At 40.2% G+C, this 15,933-nt stretch overlaps 1 protein-coding gene across 5 annotated transcripts in view; it reads left to right on the forward strand.

Annotated features, from left to right (window-relative positions):
• Window positions 1–15,933, forward strand: part of ccdc57 (coiled-coil domain containing 57) — a 181,832-nt gene that overhangs the window by 132,622 nt on the left and 33,277 nt on the right. For 4 of the 5 annotated variants that reach the window (XR_006315235.1, XM_043714701.1, XM_043714705.1 and 1 more), the window contains 3 exons: window positions 5,055–5,292; window positions 6,631–6,807; window positions 14,584–14,684. Coding sequence is in view for 4 of the 5 variants with exons in the window: in XM_043714701.1 (XP_043570636.1) it covers window positions 5,055–5,292; window positions 6,631–6,807; window positions 14,584–14,684 (516 nt within the window). In the remaining variant the exon portion in view is untranslated. The remainder of the gene's footprint in view (window positions 1–5,054; window positions 5,293–6,630; window positions 6,808–14,583; window positions 14,685–15,933) is intronic. The other variant, XM_043714702.1, reaches the window with a different exon arrangement.

The raw sequence follows: 15,933 nt of genomic DNA on the forward strand, positions 1-15,933 counted from the left end.
TAGGAAGATCGTATGAGGAAAGGCTGAGGCACTTGGGGCTGTTTTCATTGGAGAAAAGAAGGTTTAGGGGTGACTTGATAGAGGTGTACAAGATGATTAGGGGTTTAGATAGGGTTGACCATGAGAACCTTTTTCCATGTATGGAGTCAGTTATTACGAGGGGGCATAGCTTTAAATTAAGGGGTGGTAGGTATAGGGCAAATGTTAGGGGTAGATTCTTTACTCAGCGAGTCGTGAGTTCATGGAATGCCCTGCCAGTAGCAGTGGTGGACTCTCCCTCTTTTTGGGCATTTAAACGGGCATTGGATAGGCATATGGAGGATAGTGGGCTAGTGTAGGTTAGGTGGGCTTGGATCGGCGCAACATCAAGGGCCAAAGGGCCTGTACTGCGCTGTATTTTTCTATGTTCTATGTTCTAATAGTTTAGAGTTGAAACAACAGATTGTGTTTGTTTGAGTTCACAAATAGGAATATAGTGTACTAGAGCCAAGGATATGTTAAAGCTACACTAATTTTCATTGAGCTCCTGCTATAATATCATACTTTGCTTTGGCAGCCTTATTCTGGCAATGATGTCAAGGCAATTGACAGGGCTTAGAAGAAATTCATAAAGATGGTATCACTGATCAGACATTAGTTACCTATAAAGATTAAATTATTTGAAACAAAATGAAAGGAGAACTGATAATAATTACAGTAAATGCAGGTCATTTCATGAAGATAAATCAGGAAATACTATTTCAGTGAACTGATGAGTTGATAACTAGGTGTAAATTTAAGATTGAGGAAAAAGAAGAGGTTTGAATACTCTTCCTGTTTGTAGGATGTTTGGACATGTATAAATAGTGAGGGAAAGAGAGTTTGTAGTAGCTTTTAAAAGGGAAGGGGATGAAAATTTGCATCACAAAATGTGAATTGCTACACTAGCTGTGAGCCCGAATGGCATAGAGGAATACAGATCCTGTAATGGCTGAAGGGCCTGTTCCTTTGCTGTATTGTTCTTTATTCTTTGTTTTTAATTTTGTTGGACATTTTGTAGGAAACGGTGTGACAAACAGGTTTGAAAATATTGGCGTTTTGTGTAGGATTGCAGCATCGATTTGGAATCTTTGAACAAATCATACTTGAACTTATCCGTTTGGGGGGAGAAAGTTTGGAAAATATTAAATGAATTTGTTGAGACTGGTAATAGGTGAATGTGATGTTAAAGAGTTTGTTACATATATGAATTTTATAAGTTGTTATTTTTGGGGTCTGTATTTTGGTTGTTAGTTTTGGGCCTGTATTTCTAATTTAGAGTGAAATGGAGGAGTGAAGGAGATCATGTGACCTTTCAGCTGTTTACTGAACTGCGAGCAGGGTGACTTGCAGATTTCAAAATTCTTGAGACTTTCTCGGGGCTTTATTTGAACTGGTGTTCCCTTTTCATTCTAATTCATTTACTAGATGATGCAATCACTTAGTAACAATACCTTTACCTTTGTCTTGGTGTTTTGGGTCTTTGGACTCTCAAGCAGAATTAGGATCATCAATATTCTCCAAAATTATCAATCCTCCACTAAAGGCAAAGCCATGACACAACAAAACTGTTAATATCCTAGACACCATAGTATTTAAATTGGCACAACAGACAAATGTTAACAACAAAAGATGTTTTTTAAAATAACGGACCTACTTTTCTAAATATAAAAAGTCATCACCCTAAACATAGCTTCCACGGGACTGGTGAAGTTGCAGCTAATGCAGTTCCATCACCTGCACACACAACTGGAACATTTTAACCAATCCACACCCCACTTGCAACCCCACAATCCCACTGATTCAGCCCCCTCAGATCCAGCTCTGAGTGAGCAGGATGTCTGACATTCTTTTTGAACCTGGGTCCCAGAACATTATCTGGGTCTCTGGATTAACAGTCTAGTGATAATACCACTATACCATCAACTTCATAAAATATTCCTGTTCTTATCTGTTAGCCAGGCTCCCTGTTTGGACTAAATTAACAGTCCCAATCAGGGAACTCATATTCTGAGAGATCCACCTGGCTGACTTCATTACAATCACTACATATAGCAAGTAATTGAGATGGCTAATTGAATAGTACACTTTGAAAACAATCAGAATTGAACATAATAAAAAGGAATAATAACAAAAACTGGTGGAGAAACACAATACGTCTGACAGTATCTGAAGAGAAAGGAACAGAGTTAACGCTTTGAGTTCAATATAACTTTAGAATTGTTCAGAAGTGCAGGAAGTGACTTGATTGAAGTGTGTAAAAGTCTGAACAGTTTTGACAAGGCAGACATGGGAATGATGTTTCCTCTTGTGGGTTAGTCAAGAACTCAGGAGTACTGTTTAAAAAAAATTATGGATAATCCCTTTAAGGACAGGGATGAGGGGATTTTCTTTCTCTCTGAGGGTTGAGCATCTTTGCAATAGTGTGAGATTATTAGAAAGCCTCTTGTCACTTAGCCTTGCAAAAGTCTCAATGTCAATGAATAAATTACCACCTGAAGTATCCCAGGATAATTCCTAATACTTGTGAAATTGTAAAACATCAAGCTATTTGTACTTGACCTCTAGAAGAGAAAATGAGCATGCAAAAAAATGCTCTAAATAAAAGTACAAAATTGTGTAACAATTTGCCATACCTGTATTTTCAACCTTTCTGAAAATTCAGTGCAGTGTATTTTCTCATACTGTCTATCTCTGTGGCTCTATGGAATGAGCATGCCCTCTAGTGGAGAAATGTATCTAAATTTCATTGGGGTTTAAAGTAGGCCAGGTTTTCCTGCTATTTGGTCTCCATCCTGCAGTTGTAGCTCATCTGTGAAATGTAGCTGGGAAAATTGATGAGGAATTTGCAAGAAACACTGGCAGTTTTAAAAAAGAAAAATCCCTGGGATAGTCATGTGCCAGTATTGAGGATGGCCTGTTGAACCATGTCAAAATCCCATCTGCTGCATGCAAATAAGATTTAGGTTCTATACTGAAGTCCACATTGGATTTCTTTCTCTGACAAACTGTGATCTGCTTCAATCAAATCCTGTGAAAGTAATATTGCTGATTGCTGGATGGCACTGGAGAAATAAATATGTTGCCAAAAGCTTTCTTGCTGGATAATTCATTTATTAAAACTTTGCAAATAAAAATAGATGACGGTTTCACTATCTCCAACTTACCAATATTGTCAACTTTGCTGCAGATTGTGTAAAGATTAATTCAGCCATGAAGTTTAGAATGTAATGGTATTTCCATATGTGAACTCTGCTATACTATGCTTAAAGTGATGGTCTAAAGGATTATAAAGAGAAGCTCAAAGAGGATAACTTCCATTCAGGCACCATTGGAGACAGCTGTCATTTTATTGCTCAGGAACTGGTGCACATCTACACCAGAAGGTCAGCATTGGCATGGCAGTAAAAGTCACTGGGCTACTTTTGTTACAATATTTTTCCAGCAGCTCGGGGTTCATTTATAATTTCAGTCAATCTGCTACTGCTGCTGCATCAGGCATATAATTGGTGCCTTGTTGGTGTGAACTTTCCACTTTATTTCCAATATTAATTTTCAGATAGATGTCATCAATAGGACCCACTTGACTGTCCTTCACTTTGAGCAAGCTATTTTCTTCCCAAAACAAAATACCATTCTCTCAATACACAATGTAACATAAAGCAGCTCATTATGTACATGAATGCAAGCTATTCCAGCAGCTGCAGTTGTACTTTCATTTTAAAATAGTCCCTAATGTCAATGCTATTCATAAGTACAAGGCAGGTTTCTGAATAGTTGCTTATTGACTAAGGCTACCTTTTATATCAGTGCCTGATGATACTGGTTTGGAACGAGAGTTCATTCCATCGTATTTATCACTAAGTAGACCATAAAGATTGAGAAGACACACTTCAGGTTTCCACACCAATCTATTATAGCACTCTAGTACAGTCTTGTTAGATGTCTTTAGTTGTTTTATTTTGCTAGTTCGTAGTCCAGTGGGTGAAGATTGCAGAGAGGTAAATCAGGACGATTAGCCACAGTCAGAGTACCTTTTGGTCCGATGGGAGGGACAGAAAGGTTACAACAGAGATTCAGCCATGAGTGGAAGAGAAGTGGTACTGCTATGTTTCCCTCTTATTGTGTTATTAATGTTTAATTACATATATTTCCACATGGTGCACTGGAATATTAATGTAAATTGCCTGTGCAAGTTTAGGAGTGGGAATTAAACCTATAACTCAGAAACGAGAGTACGATCAACTGAGCAGATTCACATAAAAGGATTAAATTTCTGTCAGTAGCCATGATATGCAATAAAACCGAGATGACTGCATGCAGCTGATTATGAAGGTGATAACAAACAGTCACACAAAAGCTTTTGTGAAGTTGTCACTGAGGGAACACTCCTGTATGGAGGCTAGGGATATAATACATGCCATACTGCTTTCTGGGATATAAAGCAGTCAGAGAGACTACACGGAAAGAAGACACTATGGATTACCTGAGTATATGCTGCTTTTGATGTTACCTCAAGGATTCAAACAGGCAAAATAAGTAAACATTAACCTGTCCTCTCAAAAGGAAAAATAATTTTCTGAATGGTATCATTTAATTACACAAAAGTATCACTGTATTTCGCTATTTCTGGGTCCTATTTTCATGATTCTGCCTATTTGTCATGAATTCTAGGCCTTCTTTTCCTTCACAGTCTTGTCTTTTTTGGTATTTATTAATTCTTTTTTTTATCTCCAGCTGAGCTAGAATAATTGCAGGTGGTCTGAGATTTTATTTGTACCACTCATAATTGACAATGCTAGATTGGATGTTTAAAAGCTATTCACACCATCTTGCAGAATACTTGAATTTTCTGAGATTTCCTCATTAATCACAAAGAATGCTCTTTGACAACCCCTATTTTACACTAGTACTCAACTTCTGTGTTTCATCACACAAGCCTCTGATACAATATTTTGATGTGGAGTTTTCACCTGTTTGTACAAATTCAATAAACCAAAAAAGACAGTGATCACATTTTGTCTTCAACTTGGCAGAATGCAATACCTGAAAAAGGAAATATAAATAATGCAGAATTCCCTTCAGATGTTATTCGGAAGCTCCAGGAGCAGAATGTGAACCTGCGTAGCGTTATTGCACAAATGAGGAAAGAGATGGAGATGCTGAGTGAGCAAAGTCCTGCCAACCAAAACCAGAATCAATCATTTGATAAGACTGGATCATTCAAGAGCCCCAAAGAACCATCTAAAGATATTATGACCCCATGCACTCCAGGTAACCAGCTTTTAGTGAAACTTGGAACACACGATCGTACCAAAAAGTTCTTCAGAGTTCCTTCGAATGTTCAGTTTATTAAGCAGTACATTGCTGAAAAGTACTGTTCAGCTTGATTCTTAGCCGATGCTCAGTCGGATGGTCCCAGCCAAATTAGTAGCAAAGACTTTAAAAAGTATTTAAGCTCCTCAGGACAAGGAAGGAAAGTTTAGATTAATTCTTCTCACAATCTGGTCAGATTGGAAGAGCCTTGATTTCTTCCTGCTGTAATAATCAGGAGTAAATGGCCTTTTAGCAGTTTTCCAGTCTGAGAAGATCACATCAGGATTGAATATGGGTGGCATGGTGGCACAGTGGTTAGCACTGCTGCCTCAGAGCGCCAGAGACCCGGGTTCAATTCCCACCTCAGGCAATTGTCTGTGTGGAGTTTGCACATTCTCCTCGCATCTGCGTGGATTTCCTCTGGGTGCTCCGGTTTCATCCCACAGTCCAAAAAAATGTGCAGGTTAGGTGAACTGGCCATGTTAAATTGCCCATAGTGTTAGGTGAAGGGGTAAATGTAGGGTCTGGGTGGGTTGCTCTTCGGAGAGTCAGTGTGGACTTGTTGGGCCGAAGGGCCTGTTTCCACACAGTAAGTAATCTAATCTAATCTAATGAATATGGAACTTGGTACATTGAATGGGTTTTGGTCGGTAGAGAGGGATACTTAGAACAGTGAATGGGGACTCAGTACAGACTGCTATCCAGTGTAGTGAAAAAGGGCTTGATTTGCGCAAACATGATACCCAGTGCAGTGGGAAGTTAATGGGGAAATGTGAATGCTTTGCAATGCTTTGGTCTGTATATTCAACTGAACAAGATAATGCGATTTTAAATGCATTTCACAGCAAGTCCTTAATTTTAATACATTTTTACACAAATTTCCTATCTCTGATTTTATTGCTCCTTTTATTTAATGAAATCAAAATGGATGTGATGACAGAATAGAATTCTGTTGCACAAAATAAGTTGGAAAGAAAACTTTCCTAAAATCTCAATATATCCCAGTAATCACACCTGCTAGCATCTTGTTTGTTATCTCTCTGTGCATTGGGCCAACCAGAAGCACGTCCAAGGAATTCATATTGGATTTGAAATGTTAACTGTGTTTCTCTATCTTCATATGCTGGAAGGCCTGCTGAGTTTCTACAGGACTTTCTGTTCTTAAACCAGAAACATTTACTGAGATTAATTTTCTGTTTTTTTGCCTCTGATGTATAATAATGTGAGCAAACTGATACAAAATTACTATATACTTTAAGTTGAAATGACTCCAATATTATTTCTCTACTCTTCAAGAGTATGTTAAATCTTTGGAAGATGAGGTTCATGAACTGAAACAAAAGTGCAGAAAGTTGGAAGGACAACTAGAAGATATTTCAAAAACTTCTCATAAAAACAAGGTTCCCATTCCAAGCCTCCCTGCAGACATTACCTATCTTCAGAACCACACTCGTACTTTAAATGAGACTGTAGGTAAGAACACTACATTGTGAAACACGCAGCATCATGAATTATGCAATGTCCAAAATTTTCATTCACCTCAAAACTCTTTTAATTTACAGGATCACATGTAATACATTTGGAGCAGCATTATATAGTGTATTGCTTCTCATCATTTTTAAGGATAACCAGTATGCTATAATGTTATGTGATACTCTGAATTTATTATTACAAATTGATTCCATCCTTATTTCCACTATTGCAATTATTCCATTCCTTTTCCCTTTCTTACCAGATCTTTATTCACAATTTGGCTATTTAATTCACCAGTTGTTCCACAGAATAGCTTCCTCTTTATTTAAAGAGTAGAAGTCTTCCCTTTTGTGAATTTTAATATTGAACTGATGTTTTTTTTAAAAGGCATGTACAATTTTAAAGTTGTTGATCTGCCCACTGAATCATCATTACAGGAAGAATTATAATGTCATTCACAAAATCAAGCAATGTACAAATGATGGACCAGATATTTAGTTGTTTTGCCATATCTGTTCATTCTAGCCAGGACCTCAGAGGGTGCATTGTTAAGTGGTAGTAATGATAGATTCACAGAATGGTTGTAGCAAGACGAACATCGCTGGTCCCATGCCTCTCTGTTTGTTCCCCTTAGCCCTGTAAATCTTTCTCTTCAGATAATTATCCAATCCTTGAATGATTACCTGCTTTGCCTTTCTGTACATGAAATGGATCCATTTTATTTCTATCATCCTCTGTGATTGACAAAGGTAAACTATCCCTCTTGTTTCTTCGTGATTTGTCTGCATTCTTTGAAATGGTTAACTATGCCATCCTTCTCCAACATGTCTTCACTAGCAATGAACATGTTTGAACTGCACTTCTATGGCTCCATTTTTGCGCATTCAATCATAGCCAGAGAATCACCTGCTATAACCAGAGGCAGAACTCCTCATCAAAAACTGACGTGGGGCAAGAGGATTGGTTGCTTAGGAATTAATTTTAGAGGCTGAGTGAGTAGTACTGGGAGAGAGATAGAGTGTGTAAAGTTTTTATTTTCTGTTGTTTGTAGTTGTTAAGAATTGAGACAGAAGGAAAAATCTGCTTTGTGGAGTAGAAGGTTAAGTAACTGGTTCCTAGTTTATTGTCCGCAATTGATAAGGTTAACAATGGCAGGAGAACATAGTCCCGTGGAATACTCCTCCTGTATTATGTGGGAAATCAGGTACTCTTCTAGTGACCATGGCAATCATATATGCAGGAAGTGTGTTCAGTTGCAGCTCCTGATTAGCTGATTGGAGCACCTGGAGCTGTGGATGGACTCCCTGTGGAGCATCTGTGATTCTGCAGATGTTGTGAATAGCACATTTAGTGAGTTCATCACACCGCAAGTAAGACCTACACAAACAGAAAAGCATTGGGTGACCACCAGAAACAGGAATAAGTGTGGGCAGGCTGTGCAGGAGTCCCCTGTAGCCACCTCCTGCTCAAACAGATACACCATTTTGAATACTCTTGTGGGGGGTTGGGGTGGGGGTGGGGTGGGGGGGAAGGGAGCGAAATGGCATCTCAGGACAAAACAGCCAAGGTTGCAGCACCACAGTTCGCTCTGCTGCACAGCAGGGAAGGAAAAAGACTGGGACAACTTCAATTATAGGGGATTCACCTGGAAGGAGAACTGCTAGGTGGTTCTGTGATAGCAAGCAAGACTTTTGAATAATATGTTGTTTCCCTGGTGCCAGGGTCAGGGATGTTTCAGAGGATCTGCAGGATGTACTGAAGGGGAGGATGAATAGCCAGCAGTCATGGTACATATCAGTACCAACAACACAGGTAAAATAGACATAAGCTCCGGCTGAAGGAATTTAGAGAGTTGGATAGTAGATTAAAGAGGCTATTAAGGTTGTAATCTCCAGATTACTTCCAGTGCCATGTCCTACTGACTGTAGGAATAAGAAGGAAATTCAGATGAACATGTTGCTAAAGGGATAGTGTAGGAAGAAAGGTTTTTGGAGTATTGGGACAGCTTCCAGGGTAGGTGAAACTTCCGAAAGAAACCGACAACAAACTCGCAGTCCTGGACATCACAGTCAAAAGAAAGGACAACAGAGAACTACAAACCTGCATATACAGAAAACCGACAAACACTGACCAAATACTTAACTACACCAGCAACCATCCCAACACACACAAACGAAGCTGTATCAGATAATTATCCACTCCAACGAGCCACCACACACTGCAGCACAGACAAACTTCGGAAAACAGAGAAGAACCACCTATACAACGTATTCAAGAAGAACGGATACTCAAATAATAGTGCGCAGATTCTTCAAGAACAAACCACGACAAGCAGACCAAACACAGTCAGAAACCCTAACCACCTTACCATACATCAAAGAAGTTTCAGAAATGACAGCCAGACTACTAAGACCCCTCGGAATCCTAGTAGCACACAAACCCACCAACACTCTCAAACAAATACTAACAAACTTAAAACACCCAGTACAACCCATGGACAAAACCAATGTCATCTACAAAATTCCATGCAAGGACTGCCACAAACACTACGTAGGACAAACAGGAAGAAAGCTAGCCACCAGGATACACAAACACCAGCTAGCCACAAAAAGACACTATCCTCTCTTCCTCGTATCCCTACACACGGATGAAAAAAACCACCATTTCGACTGGGACAACATATCTATTCTGGGACAGGCTAAGCAAAGACATGCCAGAGAATTCCTAGAGGCCTGGCACTCCAACCACAACGCCATAAACAAGCACATAGATCTAGATGCCATCTATTAACCCCTCAGAAAACGAACAGGAAATGACATCACCACAAACCCCAGGAACCCCATCCAGGAGAAAGATATAAATAGAAAGCAGGAGACAACAGCTACGCTTCACTTGGAGGTCGCCACTGATGATATTACCTAGCCAGATAATGAAACGTCTGGATATCAAACCTACAGCTCAGCAAGCAAACCTACACCCGTATAATTAGTAAGTTGTTGCAGATGACACAAAAATTGATGGTGGTGTTGATGGTGAAGAGGATGGTCTGAGGTTACAGTCTGATATTGATCAGCTGATAAAATGGACAGAGCAATGACAGATGGAAAGTAGGAGTCTTTTAAAAGTAGTATGGTGAGAATTCAAGGCCAACATGTTCCTCTTAAGAGCAAGGGCTGTAAGCCTGCGGAACCCTGGATGTCAAGGAATATAAAGAGTTGAAAAGTGTGGCGCTGGAAAAGCACAGCTGGTCAGGCAGCATCCGAGGAGCAGAGGATGACATTTCGGGCATCAGCCCTCCATCGGGAAGGGGGCTGAGAGAGGGTAGGGATGAGGCTGTTGGGGAGGTAGTTGGGAAGGCGTTAGGTGATGCAGGTAGGTGTGATTGTGATTGGTTGGTGGGAAGGGTGGACCGGATAGGTGGGAAGCAAGATGAACAGGTGGGACAGGTCAAGAGGACGGTGCTGAGTTGGAGGGTTGGATCTGGGATGAGATGGGGGGAGGGAAGATAAGGAAACTGGTAAAGTCAACGTTGATACTGTGTGGTTGAAGGGTCCTAAGGCAGAAGATGAGATGTTCTTCCTCCCGCCATTCGGTGGCTTGGATTTGGCAGTGGAGGTGACCCAGAACTTGCATGTCCTTGATGGACTGGGAGGGGGAGTTGAAGTGGTCAGCCACAGGGTGGTGGGCTTGCTGGGGTGTGTCCCCCAGAAATGTTCCCTGAAAGGCTCACAAGTTGGCGTTCCATCTCCCCAGTGTAGAGGAGACCACATCAAGAGCAGTAGACACAGTAGGTGAGGAATACAGAAAGTTTGATAAAGAAAAAGAAGAAAGCATATGTCAGATACAGTGCATTAAAAAAGGAGACAGGCTCTTCAAAAGTTCAGAAAGTATAGAAAGTTACGTAAAAAGGAAATGAGGAGGGCAAAGAGGGGCCATATCTTTGGCAGATGGGATCAAGGAAAACCCCAAAGCTTTTTATAAGTTTATTAAAAGTGGGAGAATTACCAGAGAAAGAGAGGGACCTATTAGAAACCAAAGGGGCAACATGTGCATGGAGCCAATGGACATGTAAATAAATACTTCTCATTTGTATTCACAAAGGAGAAAGACACTGTAACTAGGGATTTCAGTTGGGATGGTGAGGTTCTGGAAAACATTAATCTTAATGAGGAAGAGATAGTAGATGTCTTAGCAGGCATTCAGGGCCATAAATCCCTGAATTGCATCCCAAGCTGTTATGGGAGGCAAGAGAGGAGATTGCTGGAGCCCTGACAAATATATTTGCTGCTTTGCTGGCCACAGGTGACTTGGGGATCGCTAATGTGGTTCCTTTGTTCAAGAAGGTCAGCAGGGATGGGGCAGGTAATTACAGATGAGTTAGTTTGACCTCAGTAGTAGGAAATTACTGGAAAAAATTATGAAGGAAAGATTAATCAAATAATTTAGACAGGCAAGGATTGGTCAAGGATGATCAGCAACGATATTTAGTGGAAGATGCTGTTTGACTGATTTAATTGAGATTTTTGAAAAGGTGAGTAAATATATTGAAAAGGGTAATGTAGTTGATTTTTACATGGACTTTAATTAGGCCTTTGACAAGGTCTCACGTGGAATGCTGGTCCAAAAGGTAAAAGCCTAGGGGATCCAAAGCAAGTTTGCAAACTGGATCCAAAATTGGCTTACAAATAGGAGGCAAAAGATGACAGTGGAGGGTTGTTTTTGTAATTGGAAGCCTGTGAACAGCAGTGTACCACATGGTTCGGTGATGGGACCCTTAATGTTTTATTATGTACATTAATGACTTAGATGTGAATATGGAAGGTGTCGGAGAAATGTCCTGTTTCCAAGAAACCTTGTACACGGACCTTGTGAAATTACACGTTTGTTTATTTCATGATATCGTGTGAAGAGGTCAATGACTGCACAGCTCGGAATGGCCGCTCAGCACTGATGAGTTTTAACCTCTTCCCTTAGCTACAGGCATATAAAGGGTTACAAATGGCTGATTGTTTGTTGCAGAACAATACAGGTCTAACTATGATAGATGGTTTAACAATATTAAAAGGCTAACAACACTACTGGTCTAACAACATTGATTAGTTGAACAATTGAAACTGATCAGGTGGCATCCTGTTCATAGTAGCAAGCGGTCAGAGACTATCAATAATAAATAGTTTGGACATCTTGTCAGCAGGGGTATTGTTTTAGCTGGAGTTCTCATGAGGAGAGAGACCACTCTGGGGACTCATCAGTGGGTGCTGTGGTACAACTGCATTTGTCAGTGAGAGAATCCAATTAGCGGGCCATTTAACTAAATTGTTTCCTCTGGTCAGGAAATTGGCTTTCATAGCCAATTCCTGTGAATGACTTCAGCAAATTAGCTTGTATGTCTCCTATAAGCAGGGAAAATGACTTCCACAATCAAATGGTTTCCCTTCTCCCACAGAAAGTATCATTAGTAAGTTTGCAGAAGACATGAAAATTGGTGATGTTGTTAATAGTGAAGAGGATGATCTCAGTTGAAACTTTATTGCTGGAACAGCACAGCAGGTCAGGCCGCATCCAGGGAACAGGAGATTCGACGTTTCGGGCACAGGCCCTTCTTCAGGCCTGTGCCCGAAACGTCGAATCTCCTGTTCCCTGGATGCTGCCTGACCTGCTGTGCTGTTCCAGCAATAAAGTTTCAACTTTGATCTCCAGCATCTGCAGACCTCACTTTCTCCTAGAGGATGATCTCAGGCTACTGTCTGATATTGATCAGCTGGTAAAATTGGCAGAGCAATGGCAGATTAGAATTCAATCCAATTGTGCAAGGTGATGCATTTTGAGAGGTCTAAAAAGGGAATTATATATGCATTTTATGGTAGGTCCTTAGGGAGTACTGAAGAACTAAGGGAGAAAATGAGGACTGCAGATGCTGGAGATCAGAGTCCAAAAAGTATGGTGCTGGAAAAGCACAGCCGATCAGGCAGCATCCGAGGATGGCGAAGAGCTTATGCTTGAAACGTCGACTCTCCTGCTCCTTGGATGCTGCCTGACCGGCTGTACTTTTCCAGTGCCATACCTTTTGACTCTGAAGAACAAAGGGACCTTGGTGTACAAGTCCACAGATTCCTGAAGGTATCAGCACAGGTGGACAGGGTGGTTAATGAGGTATATGCCTTCATTAGCCAGTACAAAAAAATCTAGGAGCAAGAAAGTCTCAGTATTAATTTATAAAATATTGGTCAGGCCACAGTTGGAATACCGTGTGCAGTCTAGTCGCCATATGATCAGAGGAATGTGATTGGCAGGAGTAAGTAGTTTAGAGGAGATCTGAGGAAAACTTTTTTTCACCCAGGCAGTGGTAGATATATGGAACATGCTGCTTGAGAGGGTGGTGGAGGCAAGTACTCTCTCAATGTTTGAGGCATCTGGATGAGTACATAAAATGCCAGGGAATAGTAAGCTACGGACCAAATGCAGGTAAATGAAATTAGTGTAGTTTGGTGTTTGTTGGTTGGCATAGACATGGTAGACTGAAGGGACTATTTCCATGCTGGATGACACTATGACTCTAACTTCCTTTCCTATATATTCTTGGACTTTGCTTAGGCACAGTATGTTGATGAGAAACAACATCTAAAAGCTTAGTGTTAGTTTCCAAATGTTCCCCTTAGCTGTACAACAGCACCATTTCCTTCAACCAGTGCACTATCTCTAAAATGTCAGACTGATGTCCGACATCCAATACTGGATATGTAGAAATTTCCCCCAGTTAAATATTGGGAGTTTTAATTGTATAAATTACATTTGAGTGTCTTCTGATGAAGGTGGTAGCATTAGAAACTTTATGTGAAGGTACTTAGGGCTCTGGTGACGTAGCGTTAGTGTCCCTATCTCTGAAACAGGAGTCAGGGTTCAAATCCCCCCTGCTCCAGAGATGAGTAATAACATCTCTGAACATGTTTATTAGAATTATTGACATGAAAGCCCTTGTGATACAATGGTATTGTCCCTGCCTCTCAGCCAAGAGGCCTGTGTTCAAGTCACACCTACTCTAGGTGTGCCTAATACCATTTCTGAATGGACTGATTAGAAAATATCGACATTTCTAATGTTCCAGTTTGTTAATAAATCTAAGCTATGTAAAGGTTGGCTTCTGGACGATTTACAAACAGCTGGTTGTAAGAGGTTTAACTTGGTAACTGGGAATTATTGTTTAAAGGTGAAAGAAAAGAGGTGTCAGTCTTAACTCCATTTGGATTTATTAACCAAATGAAATACAACTGATATGACTCCAAACCTTACAATCTCCACTTGTAGTCACTTAAACTTAGGTTTTCTAATAAGAGGGAAGACCAAACCATTCTCATAGATTGTCACCACACGTTTAATTCCCGAACTATCAATTCTATTCTCCTGCCTGGTAAGTGACTGAGACTGAGCCGGATTGTTTGCAACACTGGTGTTAAACTTGAGCCTGAAATTATCTTCCAACTATACACCTCTACTGTGATGAGGACCACCTGTCCACCATCTCCATAACATTGCCTGACAACACATTTAACAATTTTCAATCCATGGCCTTCTAAGGAACAGCATTTCACAATTTACATCTCTTACTGATATTATTCATAGTGACAAAAGCTTAGATCCTTCACTTTGGAGTTTAAGCCCATATCATTTTGCTATTTAGCCTTGGCTATATAAATGTGTCTCAATAACATTGAAAGGATTAATTCTGTACTTTAAATATATTTTATACGTTATCCCTTCTTTTCCTTTTTATGTTAGCTAGCCTTCGTGCTGAAAAGATCTCTATAGCTGCTACTACAAAGAAGCATGAAGCTAGGATTGTACATTTGAACTCTCTGGTAATGCAGCTCACACAACAGGTAACGTACTACAATAATCTGGATAATTCATACAGAAACCTATTGTGAAATTGCCTCCAAGCAGCCAGACAGATCTTTTCACCTGCCATGGCTAAAATTTACGAGCTAGTCTGAATCATCAGCTGAAAGAATAAGACTGCCCATTCTTGCTGATTCAGTAAAATAGTTTGTCAAAGTCCAATTAATACAGACAATTCAAGACAACTTGCATCTCCACGAGGTTGCAGAAAAGATAAACTAAAAAATATGTACTTCTGCCATTAAGTATGACAGTTTTGAAATTGCTGACTATAGTCAAAGATAGAATTCATCATGGTGAATATAATTGTCAATGATTTTCTACTTTTATGAACACCCTGTGAAACTAAATTGCAGAACCATTTACCATGAATAAAAAACGAATGAACCTGCACATGTGTAGTATATTTTAGGAAACAAGGATATTCCAAAATGCTTTCCAGTCAGTAAAATAATAGTAATTGTGTTGTAAACTTTCCATAGTCTTACCAACCCATAGGGCTGCTCTCCCATCGGAGAGAGACGACTGGCTGTGGTTTAACATGAGGGTCACGACGCTTCAGGTATGGGGAGAGGTTGAGAAAGACGGTCCTTCATGGCAACCTCACTTGGTTCAGGAATTAATCCCATGCTGTTGGTGTCACTATGCATTGCCAGCTAGCCTCCAGCCAGTTGAGCTAACTGGCTCCCAAGAAGGTAAAGGGCTAAGCTGTCAATTAGAGAAACACAACTGGTGGTGGCTTAACCTGAGGGTCTCCGTGGCACAGGCAAGGGCAGAGGTTGAGAAGGAGCATCCTCCATGGTAACCTCAGTTGGTGTAGGGAATTAAACCCATACTGCTGGCATCAGTCTGCATTGCAAACCAGCCATCCAGCTAACTGAACTAACATTTGCAGCGTGTTCCAGATCCAAACTATCTGCTGCATGAAATGATTTTTGTCCTGTTGCCCTTGTGTTTTTTTGCTAATCACTTTGAACTGATGGCCTCTGGTTCTTGAGTCTTCTGTCAATGGAACAATTTCTCCTTGTCCTTTCACCATCAATGTTTTGTATACAATAACCCTTAATTCTCACCAGTCCTTGTATTTGTCACATAGAAACGCTTCATTCTTCCATACAAACTTCACACTTTCCTGCAGTAAATTGCAAGCCTGTCCTTGCCCTCTTGAGTTTTATTGCTATAATCCTCACAAATCGCAATATTTTCAAGTGTTATGCCATCAGCTTGGTA

The sequence above is a fragment of the Chiloscyllium plagiosum genome, chromosome 24 (genome assembly GCF_004010195.1).
Source record: "Chiloscyllium plagiosum isolate BGI_BamShark_2017 chromosome 24, ASM401019v2, whole genome shotgun sequence".
Classification (NCBI taxonomy): Eukaryota; Metazoa; Chordata; class Chondrichthyes; order Orectolobiformes; family Hemiscylliidae; genus Chiloscyllium; species Chiloscyllium plagiosum.